Source organism: Chlamydotis macqueenii, chromosome 29 (assembly GCF_036417535.1).
Source record: "Chlamydotis macqueenii isolate bChlMac1 chromosome 29, bChlMac1.mat, whole genome shotgun sequence".
Taxonomy (NCBI): Eukaryota; Metazoa; Chordata; class Aves; order Otidiformes; family Otididae; genus Chlamydotis; species Chlamydotis macqueenii.
The window spans coordinates 2,155,906-2,172,174 of NC_141584.1; the positions used below are offsets into that span (position 1 = coordinate 2,155,906).

The 16,269-nt window shown below is 67.8% G+C and overlaps 1 protein-coding gene across 2 annotated transcripts in view; it reads right to left on the reverse strand.

Annotated features, from left to right (window-relative positions):
* The window catches only part of LRP1 (LDL receptor related protein 1), a 36,473-nt gene that overhangs the window by 6,233 nt on the left and 13,971 nt on the right, over nt 1–16,269 (reverse strand). Inside the window, exons 27-60 of one of the 2 annotated variants that reach the window (XM_086768937.1) lie at nt 16,088–16,212; nt 15,449–15,820; nt 14,148–14,337; nt 13,575–13,779; nt 13,180–13,372; nt 12,641–12,766; nt 12,419–12,547; nt 11,838–11,957; nt 11,073–11,186; nt 10,647–10,796; nt 10,290–10,412; nt 9,641–9,757; nt 9,322–9,450; nt 8,868–8,990; nt 8,323–8,463; nt 8,050–8,237; nt 7,688–7,871; nt 7,416–7,501; nt 6,872–6,991; nt 6,538–6,725; nt 6,179–6,384; nt 5,822–6,010; nt 5,436–5,584; nt 4,906–4,999; nt 4,447–4,563; nt 4,217–4,336; nt 3,618–3,740; nt 3,155–3,280; nt 2,870–2,986; nt 1,466–1,572; nt 1,197–1,329; nt 944–1,063; nt 378–500; nt 12–155 (exon numbers count right to left, since the gene is read on the reverse strand). In XM_086768937.1, coding sequence (XP_086625063.1) covers nt 12–155; nt 378–500; nt 944–1,063; nt 1,197–1,329; nt 1,466–1,572; nt 2,870–2,986; nt 3,155–3,280; nt 3,618–3,740; nt 4,217–4,336; nt 4,447–4,563; nt 4,906–4,999; nt 5,436–5,584; nt 5,822–6,010; nt 6,179–6,384; nt 6,538–6,725; nt 6,872–6,991; nt 7,416–7,501; nt 7,688–7,871; nt 8,050–8,237; nt 8,323–8,463; nt 8,868–8,990; nt 9,322–9,450; nt 9,641–9,757; nt 10,290–10,412; nt 10,647–10,796; nt 11,073–11,186; nt 11,838–11,957; nt 12,419–12,547; nt 12,641–12,766; nt 13,180–13,372; nt 13,575–13,779; nt 14,148–14,337; nt 15,449–15,820; nt 16,088–16,212 — 4,991 coding nt within the window. Of the gene's footprint in view, nt 1–11; nt 156–377; nt 501–943; nt 1,064–1,196; nt 1,330–1,465; nt 1,573–2,869; nt 2,987–3,154; nt 3,281–3,617; nt 3,741–4,216; nt 4,337–4,446; nt 4,564–4,905; nt 5,000–5,435; nt 5,585–5,821; nt 6,011–6,178; nt 6,385–6,537; nt 6,726–6,871; nt 6,992–7,415; nt 7,502–7,687; nt 7,872–8,049; nt 8,238–8,322; nt 8,464–8,867; nt 8,991–9,321; nt 9,451–9,640; nt 9,758–10,277; nt 10,413–10,646; nt 10,797–11,072; nt 11,187–11,837; nt 11,958–12,418; nt 12,548–12,640; nt 12,767–13,179; nt 13,373–13,574; nt 13,780–14,147; nt 14,338–15,448; nt 15,821–16,087; nt 16,213–16,269 lie in introns of both variants that reach the window. The other variant, XM_086768936.1, reaches the window with a different exon arrangement.

Below are 16,269 nucleotides of genomic sequence, written 5' to 3' on the forward strand. Positions count from 1 at the left end.
TCCCCACGCACCGCGGGAGCAGGACTGCTCGTCGGAGCCGTCTCCGCAGTCATCAAAGAAGTTGCAGCGGAGGTTGGCGCTGATGCACTTCTTGTTCTCACACAGGAACTCGTTCTTGTCCCGGCTGCAGCTCCTGGGCTTGGCCGTGGGCGACTCTGCGGAGCGGGGGCAGCGGCTGTGACGCTCTGTGGCGCCGGTGCCCAGCCCCGCCGGAGCTCCGGGGTGCTAACGGCACGGGCAGGGACCCAGCACGCCTGCGCCCGCCTCCCAGTTTTGGGAAGGAGGAGCGGGCAAAGCAAACCCCGACAGCCGGGCTAAACGCGGGGCTGGGCGAGGAGCAGCGGCGCCGCGCCGCCCCGTCCACGCCGGGCACTCACCGCAGTCCTTCTCATCCGTGTTGTCTCCGCAGTTGTCGATGCCGTCGCACTGCCGCCCAATCCACAGACACACGCGGTCGTTCTTGCAGCGGAACGGTCTGTTGGGGGGACACTGGAATTTCACTGCACCAGCAAACAGAAACAAACGGTGACGGTGAAAGGAGACGCCATAGCTGGGCTGTCGCGCTCGTCACGAGCCGCCGCTCGGCCTCTGCCCGCTCTCCGGGGAGGCCTGTCCCTCGAGGGCGAGCGGGCTCCAAAGACTGAAACAAAGACAATTTCCCAGTGCTGGCCCAGTTGCGGGAGGGTCAGCCCCCTTCTCACCCAGCCCCACGCCCCACTGCCAGCCCCGCGCCCAGCTCGGCACCTCCGCCCTCTCGGCCATCTCCTGCCCCCTTGTCCCCACTGGCCACCCCCGAGGGGACGCGCAGAGCTGCCAGCGGTACCCACAGCCCCCTCCCGGTACCCGCAGCAGCGCCCACGCTTCGCCACCGTCACCCCTCCCTGGCACGCGGGCGCTCGGCGGCGCGCAGACGCGTGCCAGGCGGCGGCGTGGCGGCACTCACAGCACTCCTCGGGGTTTTCGTCGGAGTTATCCCCGCAGTCGTCCTCCCCGTCGCACTTCCAGGCCAGCGGCTTGCACAGCGTGTTGTTGCACTGGAACTCGTCCAGCGGGCACGTGCGAACTGCGACGGCACAGGGCGGGAGGACACACGTCAGGGGAATGCGCCCACCCGCAGCAGGGACGCAGGGGACACGAGGGCATGGGGTGGGGGGATGAAGAGCGGCCCCGGGGGAGCCAGGCGGCACTGCCCTTACCCCCAGTGCCGCAGTTCTCCTCGTCGGTGCCGTCCATGCAGTCCGCGTCAGCGTCGCAGCGCCAGCGCATGGGGATGCAGTGTCCGTTCTTGCACTGGAACTGGTCGAACTCGCAGCGTGGCGTGCAGTCTTTCTGCAGGGGAAGGGCGAGGGACGGCGGTGGGGTGGGTCAGCCTCTCGTCCCGCCACCGTGCCCGGGACCAGGCGCTCAGCCCCCTCCTTGGGGCGGGACGCTCGCCGGCAGGGAGCCCCCACCCGCGGTACCGTACCTCGTCGGAGCCGTCCGCGCAGTCGTGGTCGCCATCGCACTTCCACCTGCCGGCGATGCAGCGGCCGTTGGCGCAGGAGAACTCGCTCTCCGAGCAGGGCCGAGGCGCTGGGGACACAGAACACGGGGCCCCCCTGAGCGCGGGATCCCCCTCCTCGCTCCCTGCGCCCGCTGGGCTGCCACCGGCGCGGTCCCCGCCAAATCCGGCTGCAGGAGGGGGGCAGCGGGGACCCTTCCCCTCCCCGCGGGCCCGGGGAGGCCCCAGGTGTGGGGGCGTGGGGGCAGGCAGCCCCCCACGGAAGCCAACAGGAGCGCAGGGGAAGAGCGGGGCAGGGGGTGTCCGGCGGAGCGGGAAGGGTCAAGGTGGGGACAGATTTTGGAGCCATGCACGGGCCCGGGTAGCAGAGGCGGCAGGGCCGGACCCTCCCCGGCTGCGGCTCCAGCGGAGGGGGGTGCTGGTGCTGCTGCCTGGGTCGTCCAGTCCCGACCCCTCTGCCCTCACCTAGAACTCATCGTCTCCATTTATTTTAGAGAGATCGTAGGTGGAATTAAAAAATTTTGGCAGGAACCTACCTCTGAGCGCCCCGTAACGACAGTGTGAAATGGAGAAAAACATAAGATGAGGTGAAATGGCACAAACTCAAAAACACGACGTGAAATCAACAGAAAAGAAAAAAAAAAGCTGCACCCTAGAGAGCTGCGGGGGGGCGGGGGGACCGGGGCGGGTGCTGCGCGGTGGGCAGAGAGCCTGGCTGTTCTCGGGGGGCTGCGGCTGGCAGGAGACCCCCGTGCCACCCATGTCCCCGCCGGAGAGACGGGAGCTCCTGCCCGCAGCGGAGCCGCAGGCTCGGGCTCGTCCGCACGGATGGAGGGGCACGGCGCTCTGCCACGGCTCCGGGGCCCAGCCGCTGTCCCATGCGCTGCTGCGGGTCCGGGTCCGTGACCCGGGTTCGGGTGGTCCCACAGGGACCCCGCGTCCCTGCCGCCTTCCCAGCCCAAACTGTTCCGAAGGGTGACGGCTGCCGGGCCGGGCCCACAGCGCGGGGCGACGGCCTAAAGCCAAGCTGCTCCACCCCGAGTGGGACGAGGCGCCCGCCAGTCCCACGGGTGAGCGCAGGGCCCGTGCGCTGCCTGGGGGGGGGCGTGGGGGTCCCTCCCTTCCACCTGTCCCAGGTGGGGCCGCTCCTCAGAAGAGCCAACAGCCAAGCCCCGGCGGCGGGACCAGGTTGCCGGACCCCCAGAGTCAGGCCAGGGGGAGAAGGCTGCTCCCCGGGCCCCCCAGCCGCCAGCCCGATGCTCCCCCCATGGCTGGGAGCCCCGGCAGGCAGAGGGGCGGGGGGGACCCGAACCGCTCCCCTCTCCGCTGCGCAGCCGGCTCCCGGGACAGCGAAGGCGGCACACGTACTGCAGCTCTCCTCGTCCGAGTTGTCGCCGCAGTCGTTGTCGTAGTCGCACTGCCAGCGGCCCGGCACGCAGCGGTTGTTCTTGCAGCGGAACTGGTAGGGCTCGCAGGTGCGTTCGTCTGGGAGGGACCAGGCAGGGACGGGCATCAGCGCCGCGCCGCGCAAGGCCCAGCCGTGCCCGTGCGGTTTGGAAAAGGAGCAGCGAAAACCTCCGCCAGCACTGGGCACGCGGAAGGGACACAAGGTGCCCTCCCCGGCTCATCTCCCCCACCCCAGTCCCCGCTCACCGCACTCCTCCTTGGGCTCGTCGGACCCGTCGCCGCAGTCGTCCTCCCCGTCGCACTTCCAGCGCGCTGGGATGCACCTGCCCGAGTCCTTGCACCGGAACTCGTCCACACCACACGTCATTTGCGCTGGCGAGGAGAAACGAGGGGACGGGGACATGGGGAGGGGGGTTAGCGCCGGCCAGGCCCGTTTCCTTCTCCGTAGGCCCGACAAAAACCCCGCGCCAGCAGCCTGGGGCTGGCTGCAGCGCCTCTGCTCGGATCAAGCGGATCCCCAGGGAGAGGACAGAGGCGGATCTCCGTGGGACAGATCCAGGCAGAGCCACCACCGCCATCACCCGCAGCGCCCGCAGGCACGGAGCAGGCACCCGCCATCCCGCGGGCAAAGACGCGCGCACGCGCCCGGCTGCGGGGCAGCTCCCAGTTTTGGGGTGGCCAGCCCCCCCTCCCTGCCCCGGCTGCTCACTGCAGTTGGCGGGTTCGTCCGAGCCGTCCACGCAGTCGTTGTCGCGGTCGCACACCCACACGCGGGGGATGCAGCGCTTGGTGATGGCGCACTGGAACTGGTTGGGGGCACAAGTCACCTCGGCTGCAGGAGGGAGACGCGGAGTCAGGAGAGGCAGCGGGGGTTTGCCGGCCACCACCCCCCAAAATCCACTCCCCGGAGCAGGGAGCAGGCACTCCGGGTGTCACCATGCCTGGTGACGATGCGCGCGAGCCGGGAGGGGAGCGGAGCCCTGCGGTGGCCCCACGCATCTCCAGCAGCCGCAGGGAGACGGGGCAGGAGCCCTCGGAGCTCTCAGCGGCGCAACAGGCCCAGTGCAAATCCCCAGGAAATCCTGAACTTGCCACCCGGAGGGATTTCAGGGTTTTGTTTCCACTGGGGAACGGAGGCGTCCGTAGGGGCTGCGGGGCAGCGGCGGGCCGAGGTTCGATGCAGAGCAGCGGCGAGGAGAAAGCCGCACGCCCAGGGTCAGGATCAACCAAACGCCAGCCGGCAGAGAAGCCGATACCCAAAACCACTGAACCCTCACCCTGCACCCTCCCCGTCCCCAGCGCGCTTACGGCAGTCCTTCTCGTCCTCGCCGTCGCCGCAGTTGTCCTGCCCGTTGCAGCGGAAGATGCCGGGGATGCAGCGGTTGGTGTTGGTGCACTTGAACTGGCTGGGCAGGCAGACGTGGATATCTGCGGAGGGAAGCGGCGCGGTCCGGAGCTGAGACGCTGCCCCTCGGCTCCGCCGGGACGCCGCAGCCCGGCTGGGGTTCGCGGGTCGCAAGCGGAGGCGGAGAGCTTACCGCAGTTGGCTTCGTCCGAGTTGTCCTGGCAGTCGTTGTCCCCATCACAGATGAAGGCTGGGTTTGTGCAGATCCCAGTGGAGCACTGGAACTGCCCCGGCCTGCACTTGAACTCAGCTGCAGGGAGAAAGGTTTGTTCTGGGGAACCGGTTCAGGACAAACCCAAACCCCCCGCCGTCCCCTCTGGGTGCTCAGCAGGGACCGGGCAAGCAGCACCCAGCCCCAGGCTCCGGCACCGTGAAGGGGCAGCTCGGCTCCGAGAGCAGCAATGCTCCGCGCAGGAACGGCGCGTTATCCCACTGCTCCTAACGGGACAACCCTCCCGTCCGCCGCAGCCGCGCGGAGCAGCAGCGCTGTCCCGAAGCCGGAGCGGCCGCAGGGCTCCGGGAGACAGGAGCCGGGCAGCGCGGCCGGGGCGCTGGGACGCGCGGGCTGCGGTCGGCCCCGCGCAGCACTCACGGCAGTCCTCCGGCTCGTCCGAGCGGTCCCCGCAGTCGTCCTCCGTGTCGCATTTCCACCAGAAAGGGATGCATTTGTCGTTCTTGCAGACGAACTGCGACGGAGGGACCAGCTTGTGAGGGTGGCTTGGAGCGGGGAGGAAGGACCCCGGAGGGCTCCATCCCCAGGGATCTGCCACCACCGGCACCGACCTCTGCGCCGTCCCTGCCCTGGCACCCAGGACACCCTGTCCTGACCTGAGCCCACCCCAGGCAGCCCCTGGGGCTTGAGGGAGGGGGGCAGGCAGAAGGCACCCAGAGCTGAGGGTCTCTGCCCACCCTGGGCACCCCCAAACGCTGGCTGCGCTGGGAAACGCCGCGGGACGGGGGTGCTGCTGGCACCCGGGACGCTGCGCAGTGCAGGCAGGAGAGCTGGGACGTGGTGGGACCACGGCGGGAGGGGGTACGGGCACGCGCTCGCTGCTGGGGGGGTGTCCACGCAGGCAGGGGTGGGCAGGGAGGACGGGGGCGTGAGGGGGGCTAGGCTCTTACCTGGCTGGCCGTGCAGTTGGAGACGCAGGTTTTGCCGTCGCTGCCCAGGTAGAAGTTTGTGGGACAAGCACACTTGTGCCCCCCGCCCGGCGAGAGGAGGCAGAGGTTGCTGCAGCCGGCGTTGTCGGTCTTGCAGGGATGGTTGGGAACTGGGGAGAGCGGGGAGACAACCACCGGTCAGACCGAGGCGGGAGACCCCCGGCGCGGCACGCGAACCCCCAGGGTGGCACGCGAACCCCCAGCCGTGACTCTTCTTGCCGTGCGCCCCTCTCCTGCACCCCCTCCCCAAGCTGCCGCCCCTCCGCACGTTGCGCCCAGCTCCGGCCTCCCGCCCCGGGCTGCCCCGCAGCGCCAGGGCCCCCCGGCCCCCCCGGCCCGCGGCCCACCGTCAGGCTGGCGGTAGGAGTGGTAGATGTGGATGTCCATGGGCCGGTGCAGCGTGCTGATCAGCAGGGTCTTGTTGGCTCCCGTCGTCTTGTGGGCCCGGTTGATGGATTTGGTCTCCCAGTCGGTCCAGTAGATGAAATCCTCAAAGAGGGTGAGGGCGAAGATGTGCGGGATGTCCTGGCTCAGCACTGCGGGGGGAGCGGGGGGCTCAGCAAGGGGCTGCTCCGCGCCCCCCATCCCACAGCGCAGCCCTTCACGGCAGGGAGCAAACCCCTTCCCACGCTGCTCCCACAACCGGTCCCAAAGCCCACGCCCCGCGAAGGCCCGGCAGCGTCCCGGGACCCCGGCTCCCTCACCCGTGTGCCGGTTGGAGCCGTCCAGGCTGGCGAACTCGATGTAGTCCTCCCGCGCGTCGGCCCAGTAGATGCGGCTGTTGATGTAGTCGAGGGTCAGGCCGTTGGGCCAGGTTATCTTGGTGTCAACGATGACGCTGCGGTTGGTGCCATCCATGCCGATCTTCCCGATCAGGGAGTGGTCTCCCCAGTCCGTCCAGTACAGGTAACTGGGGATGAAACAGAAGAGTGCAGGGAGACTGAGTCCCGGCCGCGAGGAGGGAAGGTCTCATCCCACCTCCCAGCCTCCTGGACTGCGGGAAGGGAGCAGAGGGGCCGCCAGCCCCTCGCTGTGCGGAGGGGACGGTCCCCCAAGCCCTCACCCGTTCTGCACGTCCACCACCAGCGCCCGGGGCTCGCGCAGGCCCGAGTTCACCAGCACGGTGCGGTAGGCACCGTTGAGCTTCGACACTTCGATGGTGTCCCGGCCTTTGTCACACCAGTACAGGTTGCCTCCCACCCAGTCCACCGCCAGCCCGTCGGGGTTGCTGAGGCCGGTGCGGTGAAGGACCTGTGGGGAGAAAACAGAGACGGTGGGTCTGGACTGGGTGGTCCTGGGGCCGGTCTGGGCCCCTCCAGGCTCCCTCTCTGCGCAGGAGGTGGGCGAGGAGCAGCTGCCCGGACCGGGGGGCCCGAGGGGCCGGCTCAGTCGCCCACCTGAACGTTGCTGCCGTTGATGTGCATGCGGCGGATCATGCTGCCCTGCGTGGTGACGTCCGTCCAGTAGATCATCTGCTCCCGGTAGTCAAAATCCAGGGCCACCGCGTTGTTCAGCCCCTGGGAGAAGGGAGAAGCGTTGAACCGGCCTCACCTGCCAGCGCGAGGTCACCGGGGCTTTGCAAAGGCCAGTGAGCCCCCAGCCTCAGCTCCCGTTCCTGCAGAGGAGAAGCGAGGAGCACCTACAGCCGGCGGTGCCTTATGGAGGTCTGCTACCTCCAAGGGACGTCCCGTACCCCCGCGGGGGAGCTGCTGTTTTACAGGATCACAGAATCTTTGAGGTTGGAAGAGACCCCCAAGATCATTGAGTCCAACCGCCAACCTACCACCACCACGCCTGCTAAACCCTGTCCTGAAGGACCCATCATCTCCGGGGAAGCCAGGAGCTCAGAGCCCCCCGTGCCTCGCAGGGCCTCTCTCCCCCTCCCCGAAATGCCGGCAACATGGGCCCGGTGCCCCCCACCCGCCCCAGCGCCCCCGGCACCTGCTTGAGCAGCGTGTAGTTGGAGCCGTCCAGGTTGAGCTTCCTCAGGTAGTAACGGTTGGCGAAGATGAGGAAGGGCTCTTCATCTGCTCAGGGAAACCAGAAGAGGCGTCGGGGAAGCGCCGCGGGGACGCGGACCCGCTGCCCTCCCCGCCCCTCACGAGTCAGGCGCGGCTACGTCGCCTCGCAGAGCACGGTGAGTGGCTCCGACGCCGGCAGCGTCCCGCGCTTGACAGAAGAGCACCCCTGGCCCCGCGCCCGCCCTCCGTCACCTGTGACAGCTTTGCAGCTGGTGGGGTTGTCGGGTTTGAGCTTGTAGCCCTCGACGCACAGGCACTTGTAGCTGCCCAGGGTGTTGATGCACTTCTGGCTGCAGGGGTAGGTGGTGGAGCACTCGTCGATGTCGACGCACGTCTTCCCGTCGTCCTTCAGCCGGAACCCGGGACGGCATCTACACTGCAGGAGGCAACGCGGAGCCGTCAGGGACACCCCGTCCCACACGCCGGGACGCGACCGGCGTCGCCGGGGGATCAGCGGGCTCGGCACAGGCACCCAGTGCCGAGAGCGTCCGCGGAGGAGGACGGGAGCGGGAGAGCATCCCTCCAGCCAACCCTCCCGGCCCGCAGACCCCTACCTTGTACCCGATCTTGAGGTCCTCGCACTCCTGGGAGCAGCCGCTCAGCTTCTTGTTGAGACACTCGTTGATGAAGCAGTTGAGCTCGTCCGAGCCGTCCGCGCAGTCGTTGTTGTTGTCGCAAAGCAGCGCCTCTGGGATGCACTTCCCGTTCTTGCAGAGGAAGAAGGAGTCGTTGCACTTGTTCTCTGCGGCGGGGCGGAGAGGAGGCGGCAGCGGTCAGCGCGGGGCGGCCGGGCGGCCCCGCTCCCCGGCCGCGGCCCCCGCGGGTACCTGGGCTGGAGCAGCGTGGGTTCTTGGGCGCCTCGTCCGAGTGGTCGTGGCAGTCGAACTCGCCGTCGCACTCCCACTGCCTGTTGCTGAGGCAGCGGCCGTTGGCGCAGCGGAACTCGTGGGGGCCGCAGGTGGGGTACTCTGCGGGACGGCGGCGGGCTCAGGCGGCGTGGCCCACCTCCCTGAGCCGGCCGGGAGCCACCGCGACGGCTGGGCTGCGCGGAGCCGTGGCGCGGGCACCCAAATCTCCCTGCAGCTCGCCCTGGGACAGGGCTGCAACCGCAGGGGCCACGGGGGTAGCAAACGCGGGGGTTTTGGGTCTCTCCAAAACCGCTCTCTGCCGGGGGTCGGGGGGGGACAGCTCTGCCGCAGCTCTTGGGCACCGAACCCCCTCCTGCTCCCTCTCCTGCTTCCCCCTCACCCTGCTCTCACATCAAACCCCTTTTGGACGATGAAGACCCTTCCAGGGTCCCATCTCAAAGCCCAGGACACCCAGCGTGGCTGTCGGGCCGCTCGCTGTCCTCCCCGATCCGGCGGACACCCACCACACTCCGGGGACTCGTCCGAGCCGTCACCGCAGTCGTCGTCGTGGTCGCAGACGAAGTGCTTGGGAATGCACTGGCGGTTCCCGCACATGAACTCCCGCTCGTCGCAGGTGTTGTTGTACACTGTGAGGAGGCGCGGCCGTCAGCCCCCCGCCAGCCCGCGCGCCCTCCTGCCCGCCCCCCGAGCCCTTCGTGGCTGGGAACGGCGCTCAGCCAACGCGGCGCCTTCGGCCGTCGCTCCGCAGGACAACGCGCCTCCTCTCCCCGCACCCACCCGAATCCCTTTTTCGGCCGGCCGTCACCACAGCGCCGCAGTTTCCTCCCGCAAGCCCAGCGGGGAAGTGGCGGGGACGAGGCACGCCGTTTGGTACCCGCAGGGACCCCCGCGTGGGACTAAGCCCCCCAGGCAGCTCTCCCCCGGCCCCGCCACACATGCAGCTCCCCCAGCACTCACAGCAGCCGGCAGCGAGGGTCTCGTCAGCTCCGTCTGCGCAGTCCTTGTCGCCGTCACAGAGCCAGCGCTCCGGCACGCAGACGTAGGTGCCCGGGCACTGGAAGGATCCCGTGCTGCAGGTGGTCAGGCCTGGGGGAGGAGGAGGAGGAGGAGGGAGGAGGCCAGTCACCCCTGCTGCTGGAGAACTGGCACTCTTGGGCCACGTACCCCAAGATACAGAATCCAGGAGAGCACGGGAGGGAGAAGGGGTGAGCAGAGGCGCGAATACAGAGTGCCGGCGCAGCGGCACGGACAGGGTCCGAGGTCAGAGCGGACTCACGGCAGCGGCTGTCCTCGTCGGAGCCATCGCCGCAGTCGTCCGCCCCGTCGCACACCCAGAGCTTGGAGATGCAGCGGTGGTTGTTGCACTCGAACTGCACGGGGTAGCAGAACTTGTCTGGGAAAGGAGGGGAGCAGGGGTCAGAGCCGGGCGCCGGAGCGGGAAGGACGCGGCAGCGGAGCACAGCCAGGCTGGACCGGAGCCCCGCGTGGGACCGGGGGTCCCGCTCGCCCGGCCCCGGCAGCGCCCATGCGCCACGCTGACAGCGCTGGGGCTGCAGGACGGGTGTGGGATTCCCCGCTCCCGAGGTGGGGGGGTTCCCCAGTCCCTGAGCACCAACTGGGCTTTGCTCAGGGAGGCTGGAACCAAAAACATAACCCGAGCGAGCCGCAAGCGGCCACCTCCAAAATGACCACGGGCACTCCCGCACGCGCCGAGCAAACAACCGCACCGGGACACTCGCGCTGTCACCGTTAAAAGCCCGAGCTCGTGGAATAAGACCACAGAGGGGGGAGAATCTGGAGTCTGGTCCTCGGCAAAGGGATGTCGGAGAGAGGAGAGGGCCCGGCCACCCTGGCAGCACGCCTGCGCTCGCCACCCCGCGCCATCGCCCCGGAGCCCCCTGCTCTGTCCCCACCCTGCCGCTCACTGCAGTGCGTCTCGTCTTCGCCGTTCTCGCAGTCGTCCTCCTTGTCGCAGGTCCAGGTCATGGGGATGCACCTCCCGCTCGGGCAAGCGAAGTAATTGGCCGGACATTTGGGTTTCCTCCCGCCTGGGTCGGGACAGAATCGACAGTAAGGGCGGTGGCGCGGACGCATCCTGCCTCCTCTCACTCCAGAACTCCAACGATCCCTCCCAAAAATCATGGATCAGCGCCCTCAGCACGCTCCGTGGGCAAAGCACAACAGTCGCTGCGCGCAAACCAAGCACCTGCCGAGACCCCAAAGGGGGGCACCCGGCCCAGGAGGGCCCAGGCCCGAGCCCCCTTCCCCCTCCCCGCTCTCACCCGGGCAGTTGCGCTCATCCGAGTAGTCTCCGCAGTCGTTGGCGCCGTCGCACACCCAGCTCGGAGCGTAGCACAGCGAGGTGTGCTCGCACTTCTGGAAGGTGGTGCCCTTCACCCCCAGCTTGAAGTAGCTGCTGCAGTCAGTAGCGGCTGCGAGGAACCAGAGCGGGAGCCGGGGCTGACGGGTGCTGCGCGCCGCGGGCACAGCCCTTGGCCGCGGCTCCCGCCACGCTGCACGGGCCCTCGCCCTGCTGCTGGCAGCCCTTCCCTCCCCAGAGCAGCACCCAGCCGCTCTCCCTCCCTAATTCAGCCCGAAGACTGAAATGAGGTGCAGGGACCCAGACCCCCGCCCGTGGGCACAGAGGGGAGGGCACCTCCAGAGCGGAGGAGGCAGCGGGGAATGCGGGGCAGCGCTGGGGCACTCACTGCAGTTCATCTCATCCGATGCATCCTCGCAGTCGATGAACTGGTTACAGCGGCTTGAATTCCCGATGCAGCTCCCGTCGCGGCAGCGGAACTCGGTAGCTGCACAGCTGGTCTCTGCAAGGGGAAGACCCCGCAGCGGATGAGGCTGGGCCGGGGGATGCAGCACGTACGGCTGCCCGCTTGCATTGCGGATGTGCATGAGCACATGCAGATCTGCTGCCCAGCACAGCCTGATCCCGCGCTCCCAGCTCCGCTGGCCTCCCGGCTGAGAGCCGGTGCCTCTCTGGCTCACGGAGCAGGTGCGGACAGGCTCAGGGCAGCTCCTGACCTTCCCCGTCGGCTCTGAACCAGGCAGATGGGCTCCCGCAGCCCTGCAGCTCCCAAGGGACGCTGCCCCGGGATGGGCTCCCGCAGCCCTGCAGCTCCAAAGGGATGCTGCCCTGGGGTTGTGCAGGCGCCCTTTTCTCAGGACCCATGATGAGCGGCCACACGCTGCGCCTCGCCATCGCCCTGTGCTCCTCCTGGGTGTCCGAGCTCCGCTCCCGGGACACCCTGGGTGCCGCACGGCCGCGCTGGGAGCTCTTCCTCCCAGCTGTCAGGGAGCGAGCTCTACAAAGCGGGATTTAGTCCCTGACTCTCTGTGAAGCCCTGGCTCTGCTCTGCTCCTGTCACGCTGAAGGTAACCCTGTCCCGCAGCCTGTCCCCGTTCCAGGCAGCCGACGGAGCCCCGGCGAGGGCTGGCCGGGAGCCAGGCAGCCTGCTTACTGTTACACGGCACTTCGTCCGAGTTGTCCCCGCAGTCATCCACGCCGTTGCACCAGTAGCGGCTGGCGACGCAGCGCCCGTTCATGCAGTGCAGGTAACCCTTCTTGCACTTGCGGCTGCCTGCGAGGGAGGAGGAGGAGGAGGTGAGCACGGAGCGGGGAGGCCGGCGCCCCCAGAGGCTGCAGCTCCGCAGGGACCCTCCAGGAGAGGACGAAACTCCACAGGCAGGACTGGGAAACGGGCTCCCTCGTGCTGCACCGGCAGCACCGCAGGGTTGCCCAGCACAGACCCCGTCCCGCCTGAGGAGCGAGGGAGGGTGCTGCAGCCCCCAGCGCATCAGCTCAAGGCATCTCGCTTTCCAGCCTGCCCCCTCCAAAACTGGAAGAGACCTGGAGCCCTTAAAGCCCCGCCTGGCTAGGCTCAGCTCTGGGAGGGCAGGAGGGACGGCGAGCACTTGAGGGACACGAGAAGGCACCCAGGAGCCCCGGCTCCCCTCGCCGAGGCGGCACCTCGAGCAGGGTGCCTGCGCGTGCCAGGGGGATGCGTGTGTCTGAGCGAAGCAGCGAGAGGAGGAACCTTACTGCAGTAGGACTGCTTCTCGTCCGACTTGTCCTTGCAGTGCACCACGCCGTCACAGGTCCGGCTGAAGTCAATGCAGTCGCCGTTCCCGCACTCGAACTCGTCGTGCACGTTGCAGGTGGAATTCAGGGCTGGGGAGGGTGCAGGGAACAGGGAACATCAGCTCCGCTGCGCAGAGACCGGCCTCTCCTCCCTTTCCCACCCCCGTTCCACCTCCCCTCCACCTTTGCAGGTGAAGTCCTCCTGCAGAACGCGCTCGCCGCGGCAGGAGCAGTTGACGTGTCCCCTGGGCGTGAGCAGGCAGAGGTCCTGGCAGCCGCCGTTGTTCACCCGGCACGGGGACAGCTCGCCTAGGAGAGACGGAGAGCCGTCACGCCAGGGACGCTCGGCAGCCCCTTCCCCGTGTCCTCCCCGCGAGAAAGAGCAGGGGTTCCTCCCCAGGCTCTTCAGATGGGGCTGTGGGGGCTATGTGGGAACGGGGCACCCAGTCTCCCCAGATCTTGCGAGAGCACTCCAGGAAGAGCACAAATGGGGCAAATTCTCCCTCTCTCCAGCTGCACAGGGTATGGAGACCCATGGGCCTCGGCGTGAGGGTCCCGAAGGGGCAGTGATGGGTCAGGAGGGACGGAGGGGTGGGTTCCCCCTTCCCCTGGCCTGCGGGTGGGCTGGAAGAGCAGCGCCCAAGAGAGGGGCAGGGGTGGCCGAGGCCGGGGAGCAGTGGGCGAGGCAGCGGGTGAGGGGTGGGCCGCGGAGGGGTCCTTACAGCTGTCGGTGTCGTTGGCCACGGCAATGATGCCCATGGGCTGCTGGGGAATGTCAACGCGCAGCAGCTTCATGTCGGTGCCCACGTACTTGTTGGCGCGCTGCACGGCCCTGCGCACCCAGTCCGTCCAGAAGATGTAATCGCCGTAGACGGCCAGGCCAAAGGGGTGCACGGGCTCCGATTTCAGGATCACCTGCCGGACGTCGGCAAACCATCAGCACCAGGCAATCCGGCCGCGGGACGTGGCCCCCAGCGCCACCCCAATCCTCCTGCGTCTGCCCAATCTGCCCCGCGCCCCACGAACAGCTCTGCTTTCCTCTGCCAAGGCGTCAGCCCCAATTCTGACCCTCGTCCCTCCTCCCCCATCGCTGCCGCCAAGGCCAGGTCAGACTCACGTGGCGGTGGGAGCCGTCGTATTCGCAGCGCTCAATTTTGTCCAGCGTGGCATCGGAGAAGTAGATCTTCTCGGCCTTGTGGTCGATGGCCAGCCCGTTGGGCGTCCGTATGTCCTGGTCAATGATGATGATGACGTTGGCCCCAGAGAGGGTGGCACGCATGATGCGCGGGTGCTGCTCGTTCCAGTTGGTCCAGAACATCAGGCTGGAAGGGGAGAGACACGCGGTGCCTTCGCATCGCCAGCGCTCTGCCGCGTACGCGTTGGCCCAGCCCACCCCTCTGCTGCTGTGGGGTCTCCAGGGACTTTGTCCCTGCACAAAAAGGGGTGGGAAAGGGGACGAACGGAGCCACTACAGCCCGTCGGGAAACGCGGTGGCCCATGGAACAGGCTGCCCGGAAAAGGGGATGGGATGGGGTCTTTGCTTTGGGGAGGTGAAGGATGTGGGGAGCAGGGGCCTTTCCTCCCCGGCGTGCGATGCTCTCTGTGCAGGGAACCAGTGCTTCTTCCCCAGCGGAGGGGCGTCCGCCCGGCGGCTGGCCCTGGGACCCCGCGGACCCCCGGGACCACTCACTTCTGGCACTCGTCCAGCACGAAGGCGCGGGGGTGGTCGTCCCCGGACATGGTGATCACCGTCTCCCTCTCAAAGGCGCCCAGGCGGCTCTGGTCCACGGTGTGGCGCGTGATGGTGGAGGTGGTGTAGCTTGTCCAGTACAGCGTGTCCCAGCCGCGGTGGTACGCCAGACCCTCCACCGAGCCCACGTCTGCGGGACGGAAGGACAGGCAGGGTCACATCCAGCCCGCGTCCCGCCAGGCCGCCTGGCTCGCTCCGGTGCTGACCCTGATGCCGGGATGTGGCTTCTTCAGCAGCCTGAAGTCACTGCTTTTAATTACACCCCCAAAAACTCCTCAGAGGCTCTGGCTGTTGGCTGACGCCACCCCAACGTGGCAGCGCTGGAGGGGACGCAGCAGGGCTGTGCTGGTGTGAAACGCGGAGCTGAGACCCCGGGCAGGCCCCTGCCACCGCCCAGGTACCGGCACTTCCTCGCGGGAAGGCTGAGTGATGTTCACCCGCAACGAAGCGAGGACCTGAACCTGGCTTTCGCGAGGACCTGAACCTGGCTTTCGCGTGCTCTGATCATCTCCCGGCGCTGGCCGGCCCTTCCTCCCGGTCCCCCTGTCCCCATGCAGTGGCGCTGGGACGAACTGAGGCCCAGAGGCACAACGCGACACGAGGAAGACTCACAGTCAACCAGCAGACCTTCCCTCCAGCTCCCAGGAACCTGAACTGTTCACCCACCCTTCCTCCCTCCTAAAGCCAAAGCTTTAACGAACTGGCTACCAGAGACGAGCCCTGCTCTCCTGATCTCAGTCATAACAGCCGTGCCACGCGCCAAACGTAAACGCACTCGCTGGCGAGCGTGCCCGTAACCCTCGCTGGAGGTGACGCAGAGCGACAGACGCGCGCCAGTAAAACCAACAAAGCGCAACCCGCGGCCTGGAGACGAAGGCAGGGCCAGGCGCGGCAAGGTTTGCTCGGTCTCAGGAGTCAAACACAAGCACAGAGCTGATCCTGGCTTCGCTGCAGCGTCTCCAGAGCAGCGCGCACCCCCGGGCACGCCTGCGCCTCGTGACACGCTCTCCCTGCCAGAACAAGCTCCTGACGCTGGCGTCCTCTACCTCGGGCTGCTGCCTCTTCCAGGGAGCTGAACCCGTAACGGCTGCCACTCAAAACGCCTCGCGAAAACACCAAAAAGGATGAATGCAGGAAAGGAGAAAAGGCCCTGGGGCGAGGAAGGAAGGAGCTCAGGGAGGGGAGAAGAGGAAAGAGGGGTCTGAGGGCAAGCGCAGGCGGAGGGAGCCCGCAACACTCACTCTCCACGATGGTCTTGCGCCCCGTGCCGTCGTCGTTGATCTGCTGGATGTTGCCGAAGTGGATGTCGCTGTAGAAGATGCGGTTGCTGCCCTTGGAGCCGTAGCGGTAGTCGAAGGCCAGGGCGATGACGTTCTTCATGTGCTCCGCGTCTTCGAAGGGCTTGATGGGCGCGTTGAGGTTGTTCTCGTCCGAGAGGTGGATGCTCTTGAGGATGGTGCGCTCCGAGTAGAGCAGGTAGCCGTCGTAGTCCCGGCAGCTCACCCCGTCCTCCGACAGCATGCCGTGGGCGCAGGCACACGTCCTCTGCCCGCCGCCCCGGAACAGACAGAGCTGCTGGCAGCCGCCGTTGTTCTGGGCGCAGATGTTGGTGCCTGGCGAGGAAAGGGGGGATTATTCAGGGAACTGGCAGGCTCTGTGCGGAAGGATGCTCCCGCTCAGCCGCTTCTCCCCTCTCCCTGCTCCCGGAGGAAGCGGGTGAAGAAGCTCAGCCCACGGCATGACGAGGTTCTTCGACGAGGACACAGCGGCCCGTTTGTTTCCATCCCCCTCCCCACATCCGCCTGCTGCGGGAGCCCGGCCCGGGCGGCCGCCAGCGCTCGGCAGCACGCGAGGGGCTGACGCCCCGCTCCCGGACGCACCCTTCTGCCTGGCCCGGTTGAAGACTTTGATGTCCTTGAGCTGCACGCCAATCCCCGTCCGCAGGGACACCGACTCGGTGGCGTTGTCCTTGTTGCCTCTTTTGATGGAGCCGTTCGCGTGAGTCCTGAGGAAAGGGGGAGTCACCGAGGAACCCACATGGGGCCCACCTCAGCAGCACCCT